The following is a 12,949-nucleotide window of genomic DNA, read 5'->3' on the forward strand; positions in this document are numbered from 1 at the left end:
CTGATCTCTTTCTGGCTGGTGGGGCTCTGTTTCTGATCTCTTGCTGGCTGGTGGGGCTCTGTTTCTGATCTCTTGCTGGCTGGCTGGTTGGTGGGTCTCTGTTTCTGGTCTTTGACAGTATTTTCCACTAGCGCCGTCTGTCGGCTATACAGCTGATTACAGAGTAATTTTCAGCTGAGTACTTTTTCCACTTAAATTAACTACGCAAATGTTCAATTCTCTAGTTAGAAAAAAGTCTGCCGGCCTACGTAAGTGGCGCAGCATCGCAGTGCTTGAGGCGTCACTACACACCCTGTTTGTGTCACATCCGGCCGTGACCCGGAGTCCAATAGGGCATCGCACAAATGGCCCAGCGTTGTCCGGGTTAAGGGAGGGTTTGGCCGGGGGCCTTTACTTGGCTCATCGCAATCTAGCGACTCCTTGTGGCGGCCCGGGTGCCTGCAGGCTGACCGCGGTCGTCAGTTGAACAGGGTTTCCTCTTCAATTTTGGCCCATTCCTCCTGACAGAGCTGGAGTAACTGAGTCAGGTTTGTAGGCCTCCTTGCTCGCGCATGCTTTTTCAGTTCTGCCCACAAATGTTGTATAGGATTGAGGTCAGGGCTTTGTGATGGCCACTCAAATACCTTGACTTTAATGTCCTTAAGCCATTTTGCCACAACTTTGGAAGTATGCTTGGGGTCATTGTCCATTTGGAAGACCCATTTGTGACCAAGCTTTAACTTCCTGACTGATGTCTTGAGATATTGCTTCAATATATCCACATGATTTTCCTCCCTCATGAGGCCATCTATTTTGTGAAGTGCACCAGTCCCTCCTGCAGCAAAGCACCCCCACAACATGATGCTGCCACCCCCATGCTTTACGGTTGGGATGGGATTCTTCGGCTTGCAAGCGTCCCCTTTTTCCTCCAAACATAACAATGGTCATTATGGCCAAACAGTTGTATTTTTGCTTCATCAGACCAGATGACATTTCTCCAAAAAAATCTTTGTCCCCATGTGTAGTTGCAAACCGTAGTCTGAGCGGCCTTTCAGGTTATGTTGATGTAGGACTCGTTTTACTGTGGATATAGATACTTTTGTACCTGTTTCCTCCAGCATCTTCACAAGGTCCTTTGCTGTTCTGGGATTGATTCGCACTTTTCGCACCAAAGTATGTTCATCTCTAAGAGACATGACGCGTCTCCTTCCTGAGCGGTATGACGGCTGTGTGGTCCCATGGCGTTTAAACCTGCGTACTATTGTTTGTACAGATGAACGTGGTACCTTCAGGCATTTGGAAATTGCTCCCAGGATGAACCAGACTTTTGGAGGTCTTCAATTGTTTTTTCTGAGGTTTTGGCGGATTTCTTTAGATTTTTCCATGATGTCAAGCAGAGACGCACAGAGTTTGAAGGTTTAAAATACATCCACATCTCCAATTGACTCAGATTATGTCAATTAGCCTATCAGAAGCTTCTAAAGCCATGACATCATTTTCTGGAATTTCCCGAGCTGTTTAAAGGCACAGTCAACTTAGTGTATGTAAACTTCTGACCCACTGGAATTGTGATACAAATAATCTGTCTGTAAACAATTGTTGGAAAGATTACTTGTGTCATGCACAAAGTAGATGTCCTAACTGACTTGCCAAAACTATAGTTTGTTAACAAGAAATTTGTGGAGTGGTTGAAAAACGAGTTTTAACTACTCCAACCTAAGTGTATGTAAACTTCCGACTTACACACACACACACACACACACACACACAGTACCAGTCAAAAGTTTGGACACACCTACTCATTCAAGGGTTTTTCTTAATTTTTTACTATTTTCTACATTGTAGAATAATAGAAGACAAACTATTAAATAATACATAGGATTATATAGTATCCCAAAAAGTGTTAAACAAATCAAGATATTTTATATTTGAGGTTCTTCAAAGTAGCCACCCTTTGCCTTGATGACAACTTTGCACACTTTTGGCTTTCTCTCAACCAGCTTCACCTGGAATGCTTTTCCAACAATCTTAAAGTAGTATGCTGAGCACTTGTTGCTTTTCCTTCACTCTGCAGTCCAACTCATCCCTAACCATCTCAATTGGGTTGAGGTCGGGTGATTGTGGAGGCCAGGTCATCTGATGCAGCACTCCATCACTCTCCTTCTTGGTTAAATAGCCCTTACACAGCCTGGAGGAGTGTTGTCATTGTCCTGTTGAAAAACATAGGGGATGCTCAAGGGGGAAGGTGTTTCTGCAGATGGAATGCCCACATGCAGGAACGCCCCGAATTGCGGGCTGCTGAGGAGAGGACGACACATAATAATGGCCAGAAAGGAGCAAATAGAATGGCATGAGCCATGTGTTTGATGAATTTGATACCACTCTACTTGTTCCACTCCAGCCATTATCACCAGCCCGTCCTCCCTCATTAAGGTGCCACCAACCTCCTGCGTTGCACTCTATTGTCCGAAAGAGATATTGACATGATATCGACATGTAGTAGGCTAGCCAAGACCAATGCTAGGTCTTTCTTTTAGCAGACTATCAACAGCGTATTGCTAGTATGTTCCTTATTGATTTGATTTGATTTATTGAAGGTTTACTTTTGTAAATCACCTTCCTTAAAACAAATAAACTCGGTGAGTAGATTGATGGGCACTTCTTTTTGCTCTGAATAGCTTGTTTGTGCTGTGTCTCACAAACTGGATCGAAGCCCTAACAAAAAGGGAGACAACGTAGAGATCAAGGAATAAAAAAAAGGTATTAACTGAAGTAGCCTATATACAATTAACAATGGTGTATGTAGTCAGTAGTGTAAGTGAGTGGTTGCGTGCATAGATGTGATAATGAGGGGTGTTGAAAGGTGCCAAAGCAAACAAACAAAACAGCCACAAAAATGCCACAACCAAAATCCAACAGTGTGTCTGCATGGAGAGATTCTCCTCCATGAATGGGGAAAGGTGAATTTATCCCGGGACACACCGGGCCCATGTGTCCCGTTTCGCTGATGACCCTCCCAACTCCGCCCACCGACATCCTAGTAAGGAAAACAATAGCAAAGAGAGAGATTTTGGCAGACAGGTCCCCCCCCATAAAACCGGGGACCAACAAGGACCCTGGAACACCACACCAATCATACATAAACACAACAAAACACTGCCCTGGTTACCCCACTGCCCCAGCCAACCCACTGTTATCCCACTGCCCCAGCCAACCTTGTCCTCCCCAGACCTCAGCAACCTTTGCGCACAGGAAGCAACCTTTAAGAGGAAGGAAGAAAACGAGAACAGACAGGAGCGACAGAGCAGGACAATACCAAACACAAAATAAACAGTGTTCAGTCACATGGACATTCAGGAACAGGGCGCACGAGAGAGCGCATCAGCAATGACATTATCAGTCCCGCTGATGTGCCGCACATCGAGATGGAATGCTTGTAAAAAATAAACACCATCTCATTATCCTCTGGTTAGGATGCATCATAGACCTCAAGAAGGTGAGATTAGATCCTTGGTCACTCTGAATGACCTTATGGATTCCAAACAATGAGAAACTGAGTCAAAGCTTTTAGCACAGACTTAGTCGTGATAGACCGGAAAGGATAGACAGCAGGAAACCTAGTGGTCTGATATCACAGTGAACAGGTAACTACTACCATTCTTAGAGCGAGGCAGACCAACACAGTCAGTAATCACATACTCAAAAGGTTGGCTGAGTACGGGAATAGGAAACAGTGGTACTGGCTTAATAGCTTGACTAGGTTTACCAGTTAATTGACAGGTGTGGCAGGTTTTGATGAACTCAGAAACATCCCTCTTTAACCTAGGCCAAAATAAATGTCTTATTATGCGATTGTAGGTTTACCTCATGCCCAGATGTCCAGCAACATCGTTGTGGGAAGTTTTCAGCACCAATTCACAAAGCTTAACTGGTACAACAACCTGAGTAATAGCCTCCCCCACAAAACAACTACCATGAGACACCAACTTTCTCATCAGGACATCATCCTGGAGAAAATAGCCATGGGCGACATCTCCCAACTGTTCCACAGGCACAATTTGGTCCCGCGACTCTTCTGTGGGGTCAGCCCATTGCTCCTTGAATAGATCGGAGTGGAGCACAGATAACGGGATAACAGGGAAAGTAGTGACAGATTTCTTTGGGCCATCATCGTTAGCCGGCGCAGTGACCAGGTCGCCATTGCTCATGGAATGCGTCACCGTACACGCAGAGAACACCTCTGGGGAAACTCTGCGTGCTCTCGTTGGGTATCCCTACAAATGACGGCTTAGCAGAAACCGCTAGAGATGGACACGACAGCCAATACACGCTCACCAGCAAAGTTATTCCCAAGGATAACGTTGATACCCTCAATAGGAAATGAAGGACGCACCCCTACAACAACCTCACCTTTCACCAGTTCAGAATCCAACATCAGTTTATGCAATGGAACTGACAGGGGAATAGGTTTGAATACTCTAACTAAAACACTATTCCCCGAAATCAGTCTCAGCAGAGAAGGGTAACACCGACTCTAACACAAACGACTCAGAGGCACCTGTCTCTCAGGTTCTTCACTGGCACTAGGTTGTTACTTCCTAACATTGACACAAAACCCTCGGTAATGAAAGGTAAATAATCTGGGTCAATATGGACTTTCACATGCACCTGGGCATGAGACAGAGTGACAGGAGTGAACTGATGTGGGACAGGCGCTGCTAACGCCGTAGGCTTAGGTTTAACGTAAGTGCGAGTACTGAATTTACCCTTAGCCCTGAGAACAGGACATTAGTTTTTCCAATGACCTGAACTCTGACAGTAGTGACACTCTTGACCAAAGTCAGCTTTACCACGGGAGACAGGCTCTCAACCCTAGTTGAAAGAAACTCTGCCCGTGAACCAGAGTATCTCGATGGGCGAGGCCCAAATCTCCCCCCGAACTCCCCCACTCACTCCGAATACGAGGCTCTGCAAAAACACTTTTGTGAGTCAAAACATACTCGTCCTCCAAAACCGCAGCTTCAGAGACAGTCTTCACTTTTCGTTCGTTAATATACGATCTGGGATTGTGTCCTTAAATTGTTCTAGCATAATCAGATCACACAGCCCCTGGAAAGTCATAACCGCAGAGGCGGAACACCTGCGATTAAACTGTGAAGATATCTCTTGCGCAAACTCAACATGAGTCTGTTGGAATATTATGGCTATTTTACGAGAAATCGCATTAAAATTGATTTTAAACAGCGTTTGACATGCTTCTAAGTACGGTAATGGAATATTTTGAATTTTTTTGTCACGAAATGCGCTCGCGTCACCCTTCGGATAGTGACCTGAACGCACAAACAAAACGGAGCTATTTGAATATAACTATGGATTATTTGGAACCAAAACAACATTTGTTGTTGAAGTAGAAGTCCTGGGAGTGCATTCTGACGAAGAACAGCAAAGGTAATCAAATTTTTCTAATAGTAATTCTGAGTTTAGGTTGTCCCAAACTTGGTGGGTGTCAAATTAGCTAGCCGTGATGGCCGAGCTATGTACTCAGAATATTGCAAAATGTGCTTTCGCCGAAAAGCTATTTTAAAATCGGACATAGCGATTGCATAAAGGAGTTCTGTATCTATAATTCTTAAAATAATTGTTATGTATTTTGTCAACGTTTATCGTGAGTAATTTAGTAAATTCACCGGAAGTTTTCGGTGGGTATGCTAGTTCTGAACATCACATGCTAATGTAAAAAGCTGGTTTTTGATATAAATATGATACAATATGTATTGTGTAACATAATGTCCTAGGAGTGTCATCTGATGAAGATCATCAAAGGTTAGTGCTGCATTTAGCTGTGTTTTGGGTATTTGTGATGCATGCTAGTTGCTTGGAAATGGCTGTGTGTTTTTTTTTTCGGCGAAAGCACATTTTGCAATATTCTGAGTACATAGCTCAGCCATCACGGCTAGCTAATTTAACACCCGCCAAGTTCGGGGCACACTAAACTCAGAATTAGTATTAGAAAAATTGTATTACCTTTGCTGTTGTTCGTCAGAATGCACTCCCAGGACTGCTACTAACACAACAAATGTTGTTTTTGTTCCAAATAATCCATAGTTATGTGCAAATACCTCAGTTTTGTTTGTGCGTTCAGGTCACTATCCAAAGGGTAACGCGCGAGCGCATTTCGAGACAAAACATTTCAAAATGTTCCATTACCGTACTTAGAAGCATGTCAAACACTGTTTAAAATCAATTTTTATGGTATTTTTCTTGTAAAATAGCGATAATATTCCAACCGGACAATAGTGTATTCATTCAAAGGGCAAAAGAAAAATGACGAGGTCTCGTGAACGCGCATTTCCAATCTCTTAGTCACCAGGCAGTCCACTGACAAACTGTGCTCCTATTATCTGCCCAGAGACAGGAGACGCCTCAATCCGCTTTCTGAATGCTTTAGAGAGCCAATGGAAGCCTTAGAAAGTGCTACGTAACCCCAGAGATACTGTAGTTTCGATAGAGAAGCAAAAGGAGAACTACAAATTTGCAGACAGGCCACTTCCTGCTTGGAATTTTCTCAGGTTTTTGCCTGCCATATGAGTTCTGTTATACTCACAGACACCATTCAAACAGTTTTAGAAACTGCAGAGTGTTTTCTATTCATATCTACTAATAATATGCATATTCTTGTTTCTGGGCAAGAGTAGTAACCAGTTTAAATCGGGTATGTTTTTTTATCCGGCCGTGTAAATACTGCCCCCTAGCCCAGACAAGTTAACAAAGTATTTTGCTGCGACTACTATGTCACCTACTACCACCTTAAAATCTGGGGATTTCCTCAGTTTCACTTTGGACCCAAACAAGATGGACTCTGTTTTCCAAGGTGAAAGGACAGTTTATTGTCATATAGCCATTTACTGACATTCAGAAGTTCAGCACTGAGGGCTTTCTCAACCATATTTTTGTCTTTATTGAAAACCAACAGTGCAGAATCATCTGCATATAGGAAAAGTTCACATGTACATGCAGATTTCAGATCATTTATTTACAATAGAAATAAAGGTGGACCCAGCACACTCCCTTGGGGTACCACACAGTTCAAGATTTTGGGCTTAGACAGGGTCCCATCCACATCCACCATCTGTTTTCTTTCTTGCACGTAAGAGCTGACCCATTTTACTGCTAAATTGTTAAAGCCCATGGCTCTTCGTTTGATTAACAGAATCCCATGATCCACTGTATCGAACGCCTTTTGGAGATCTAACATAACCATACCACAAAATTTCCCTCCGTCTACTTCCTTTCTTTGTGGTCAGTCAGATATAGTAGGTAGGTGTCAATGGAATGGGATTTCCAGAAGCCAGATTGGAGCTCATAGAATAGGTTATGCAAGGAAATATAACTGTCAATCTGCTTGAACATAATCTTTTCCATGACCTTCGATAAAGCACACAGGATTGAGACAGGCCGATAGTTTCCGTGATCTAACTTATTTCCTTTTTTGTATAAAGGAATGACCCTTGCAAGTTTTAGTTCACTGGGAAAATACCCTAGTTCAATAGATAGATAGATTCACAATGTGAGTTACACAGGGGCATCCTTTAGAAATCTGTCAGGAATGTTGTCAAGGCCAGTTGCTTTGGAATAGTCAAGTTATTTCAGCCTCTCTAGCACAGTTGACTCAGACACCTTTTCAAATGAAAAATCATCTACTTGAATCCCCTGCTGTGAGTAAAACTGCTGGACATGACTCTCCCCATAGCAACCTGATTGACTAGGTAACTTGCTAACTAATGTATTAGCTATAGTTGTAAAATAGCTATTCAGACTGTCTGCAACCATGGTCTTGTCTGATGTAATCTTTCCTCCTATGTCCAAGCTAAGATTGAGAGCTTTGGTCTTTAATCTGTTACTATAACCTAACAGCTTCAGACACTTCCATAATTTACTCAGATTGTTCCTATTTTCAATTATTTTGTCATTGAAATATTATTTCTTGGCCTTCTGTATCATCCTGTTGACTTCATTTCTTATAGTCTATAAATATATCTTCTGCCCTGGATTTCCTAAACTCCAGAAAGTGTTCATTTCTACGCTTAATTGCCTTTAAAATGTTATAATTTATCCATGGTTCAGTTCTTTCCTCAATTGTAACCTTTTTTTACTGGAGCCTGCTTATCTACAGCATGTAAAAACAATGATTTAAAATGGCCCCAGGCATTCTCCACCTCATTGCATTTTAATACAGCAGACCAGTCCAATTTGCTCAAACAATTAACAAACATATCTCCACTATAATTATTCATAGCCCTAATTTTTATTAATTTATGACAAACTGTTTTCTGAACCTTCCTAATACAGAAAATGATGGAATGATCATTTTCACACTGGAATGATCACACTGAGCCCATAGTTCACAACACTACTGTTTGATATCCTTGATCTATCCAACACCAACACAAGGTCAATTATGATTTGGGTAGAAGGACAGACCCTGGTTGGCTCATTAATGAGCTGATAAATGATAACATGCTCCAGTTTAACATGATCATTCTCTAGCTTAACATGACCATTCTCACGATCATGCTCCAGTTTAACACGATCATGCTCTAGTTGTAACAGAAGCAGTTCATTCTGTTGTACAAAAGAAAGACTACTATTTTTGTTTCATCAGACCAGAGGACATTTCTCCAAGAAGTACTATCTTTGTCCCCATGTGCAGTTGCAAACTTTTTATGGTGGTTTTGGAGCAGGGGCTTCTTCCTTGCTGAGCGGCCTTTCAGGTTATGTCGATATAGGACTTGTTTTACTGTGGATATAGATACTTTTGTACCTGTTTCCTCCAGCATCTTCACAAGGTCCTTTGCTGTTGTTCTGGGATTGATTTGCACCTTTTGCACGAAAGTACGTTCATCTCTAGGAGACAGAATGCGTCTCCTTCCTGAGTGGTATGATGGCTGCGTGGTCCCATGGTGTTTATACTTGCGTACTATTGTTTGTACAGATGAACATGGTGCCTTCAGGCGTTTGAAAATTGCTCCCAAGGATGAACCAGACTTGTGGAGGTCTACTATTTTTTTCTGAGGTCTTGGCTAATTTCTTTAGATTTTCCCATGATGTCAAGCAAAGAGGCACTGAGTTTGAAGGTAGGCCTTGAAATACATCCTCAGGTACACCTCCAATTGACTCAAATTATGTCAATTAGCCTATCAGAAGCTTCTAAAGCCATGACATAATTTTCTGGAATTTTCCAAGCTGTTTAAAGGCATAGTGTATGTAAACTTCTGTCCCACTGGATTTGTGATACAGTGAATTATAATTGAAATAATCTGTCTGTAAACAATTGTTGGAAAAATTACTTGTGTCATGCACACAGTAGATGTCCAAATCGACTTGCCAAAACTATAGTTTAACAACATATATGTGGAGTGGTTGAAAAACAAGTTTTAATGACTCCAACCTAAGTGTATGTAAACTTCCGACCAACTGTATATGAATGTGTGGAGCATTAGTAAGGTCGGGCACTGATGTTGGGCGAATAGGCCTGGCTCGCAGTCGGCGTTCCAATTCATCCCAAAGGTGTTCGATGGGGTTGAGGTCAGGGCTCTGTGCAGGCCAGTCAAGTTCTTCCACACCGATCTCGACAATCCATTTCTGTATGGACCTCGCTTTCTTCATGGGGGCATTGTCATGCTGAAACAAGAAAGAGCCTTCCCCAAACTGTTGCCTCAAAGTTGGAAGCACAGAATCGTCTAGAATGTAATTGTATGCTGTAGCATTGAGATTTCCCCTCACTGGAACTAAGGGGCCTAGCCTGAACCATGAAAAACAACCCCCAGAAGCATGATTCATCACTCCAGAGAACGCGAGTCCAATGGTGGCGAGCTTTACACCACTGTATCCGACGCTTGGCATTGCACATGGTGATCTTAGGATTGTGTGTGACTGCTCGGCCATGGAAACCCATTTCATGAACCTCCCATTCTTGTGCTGACATTGCTTCCAGAGGCAGTTTGGAACTCGGTAGTGAGTGTTGCAACCGAGGACGGACTATTTTTATGCACTACGTGCTTCAGCACTTGGTGATTCCACTCTGTGAGCTTGTTTGGCCTACCACTTCGTGGCTGTTGCTCCTAGACATTTCCACTTCACAATAACAGCACTTCCAGTTAACCGTGGCAGCTCTAGCAGGGCAGAAATTTGACGAACTGACTTGCTGGAAAGGTGGTATCCTATGACAGTGCCACGATTGAAAGTCTCACTGAGCTCTTCAGTAAGGCCATTCTACTGCCAATGTTTTTGTATGGAGATTGCATGGCTGTGTGCTCGATTTCATATACCTGTTAGCAACCGGTGTGGCTGAAATAGCCAAATCCACTAATTTCAAGGCGTGTCCACAAACTTTTGTATATATAGTATATTTCATCTGAGTGGAGAAGTGCAACTAAAGCATGAGATTACTCGTTTTACAAGTGATTTTGAGCAGACCCTGACTGAAGCCTAGCCTAGCTGATTGCTTGCTGGTCTCTGTTTCTGACCTCTGGCTGGCTGGCTGGTCTCTGTTTCTGACCTCTGGCTGGCTGGCTGGGTCTCTGTTTCTGACCTCTGGCTGGCTGGCTGGTTTCTGTTTCTGATCTCTGGCTGGCTGGTCTCTGTTTCTGATCTCTGGCTGGCTGGCTGGTCTCTGTTTCTGACCTCTGGCTGGCTGGCTGGTCTCTGTTTCTGACCTCTGGCTGGCTGGCTGGTCTCTGTTTCTGACCTCTGGCTGGCTGGCTGGTCTCTGTTTCTGATCTCTGGCTGGCTGGCTGGTCTCTGTTTCTGATCTCTGGCTGGCTGGCTGTTCTCTGTTTCTGATCTCTGGCTGGCTGGCTGTTCTCTGTTTCTGATCTCTGGCTGGCTGGCTGTTCTCTGTTTCTGACCTCTGGCTGGCTGGCTGGCTGGTCTCTGTTTCTGACGTCTGGCTGGCTGGCTGGTCTCTGTTTCTGACCTCTGGCTGGCTGGCTGGCTGGTCTCTGTTTCTGACGTCTGGCTGGCTGGCTGGTCTCTGTTTCTGACCTCTGGCTGGCTGGTCTCTGTTTCTGACCTCTGGCTGGCTGGTCTCTGTTTCTGACCTCTGGCTGGCTGGTCTCTGTTTCTGATCTCTGGCTGGCTGTTCTCTGTTTCTGACCTCTGGCTGGCTGGCTGGCTGGTCTCTGTTTCTGACGTCTGGCTGGCTGGCTGATCTCTGTTTCTGATCTCTGGCTGGCTGGTCTCTGTTTCTGACCTCTGGCTGGCTGGTCTCTGTTTCTGACCTCTGGCTGGCTGGTCTCTGTTTCTGACCTCTGGCTGGCTGGTCTCTGTTTCTGATCTCTGGCTGGCTGGTCTCTGTTTCTGACCTCTGGCTGGTCCATGTCTGGAAGTCTGCTTTGATATCCTTTTGTCATTGTTTCTCCTCTGTTAAGAAACTGTTTGACCGTATATGAGACTGTAGTCATCCTCTCTCGCTCCCTCTTCTTCCCCTTCTCTCTCTCCCTCTTCCTCTCTCTCTCTCCAGCCCACAGTGCGCCTCTACCCATTCCAGATTCACAGCATCTCCCTGTCTGCCTTTGCCTCCCTCATGGGACCCTTCGGAGGCTTCTTTGCCAGCGGCTTCAAGAGGGCCTTTAAGATCAAGGTGGGTATGAGGAGAAGAGACTCCTGTTATCACTGGACCTGGTGGACTCACTAGAATTGAGTGGCCTCTCAGTTGGCAGTGCTCATGATCAATGTTCCCTCAAAGCTGCGCGGCAGTCCCGGGGAACAGAAATATCAGCCCACGGAGAGAAGCACAAGATTTATATTATTGTTGTTGTTCCAGGACTTTGCCAACACCATCCCCGGTCACGGTGGCATCATGGACCGCTTCGACTGCCAGTACCTCATGGCCACGTTCGTCAATGTCTACATCGCCAGCTTCATCAGGTAATGTTCTAGAACACCCCGTTGTTTATAAAGAGAGTAGTCAGTGGTGCATAGAGAGAGAGGAGCCACAGTCTTAACTGCTTTTGGCTGACAGTGTGTTGATTGATGAAAATAATGCAGTACTAAAGAGGAAGTGATTCTAGAGAAGGCTGTTACTGTATGTGATTCATTTAACTTTTAAAATGGTATTCTAGTCATTTAGCAGACAATCTTGTCCAGAGCGACTCAGTTAGTAATCTTCTCTCTCCCATGGGCCCAAACGGCAGCAATGTTCCACCTATTGCATAAAGACATGAGGTACAGCCTTAAGCAAATTGACTAACCAGACATTTTAATTTCAAGGCGGTGACCCGATCCTGTAGGTTCATGCTCTACAACATTCGCAGAGTACGACCCTGCCTCACACAGGAAGCGGCGCAGGTCCTAATCCAGGCACTTGTCATCTCCCGTCTGGATTACTGCAACTCGCTGTTGGCTGGGCTCCCTGCCTGTGCCATTAAACCCCTACAACTCATCCAGAACGCCGCAGCCCGTCTGGTGTTCAACCTTCCCAAGTTCTCTCACGTCACCCCGCTCCTCCGCTCTCTCCACTGGCTTCCAGTTGATGCTCGCATCCGCTACAAGACCATGGTGATTGCCTACGGAGCTGTGAAGGGAACGGCACCTCCAAACCTTCAGGCTCTGATCAGGCCCTACACCCAAACAAGGGCACTGCGTTCATCCACCTCTGGCCTGCTGGCCCCCCTTCCTCTGAGGAAGCACAGTTCCCGCTCAGCCCAGTCAAAACTGTTCGCTGCTCTGGCACCCCAATGGTGGAACAAGCTCCCTCACGACGCCAGGACAGCGGAGTCAATCACCACCTTCCGGAGACACCTGAAACCCCACCTCTTTAAGGAATACCTAGGATAGGATAAAGTAATCCTTCTAACCCCCCCCCCCCCCCTTTAGATGCACTATTGTAAGTGGTTGTTCCACTGGATATCATAAGGTGAATGCACCAATTTGTAAGTCGCTCTGGATAAGAGCGTCTGCTAAATGACTT

At 44.6% G+C, this 12,949-nt stretch overlaps 1 protein-coding gene across 1 annotated transcript in view; it reads left to right on the plus strand.

The window, feature by feature from the left end:
• The window catches only part of LOC106580500 (phosphatidate cytidylyltransferase 2-like), a 33,840-nt gene that overhangs the window by 13,478 nt on the left and 7,413 nt on the right, over positions 1–12,949 (plus strand). Inside the window, exons 11-12 of the mRNA XM_045703267.2 lie at positions 11,501–11,620; positions 11,804–11,907. Coding sequence (XP_045559223.1) covers positions 11,501–11,620; positions 11,804–11,907 — 224 coding nt within the window. The remainder of the gene's footprint in view (positions 1–11,500; positions 11,621–11,803; positions 11,908–12,949) is intronic.

This window comes from Salmo salar, chromosome 20 (assembly GCF_965601325.2).
Source record: "Salmo salar chromosome 20, fSalSal1, whole genome shotgun sequence".
Lineage (NCBI taxonomy): Eukaryota > Metazoa > Chordata > Actinopteri > Salmoniformes > Salmonidae > Salmo > Salmo salar.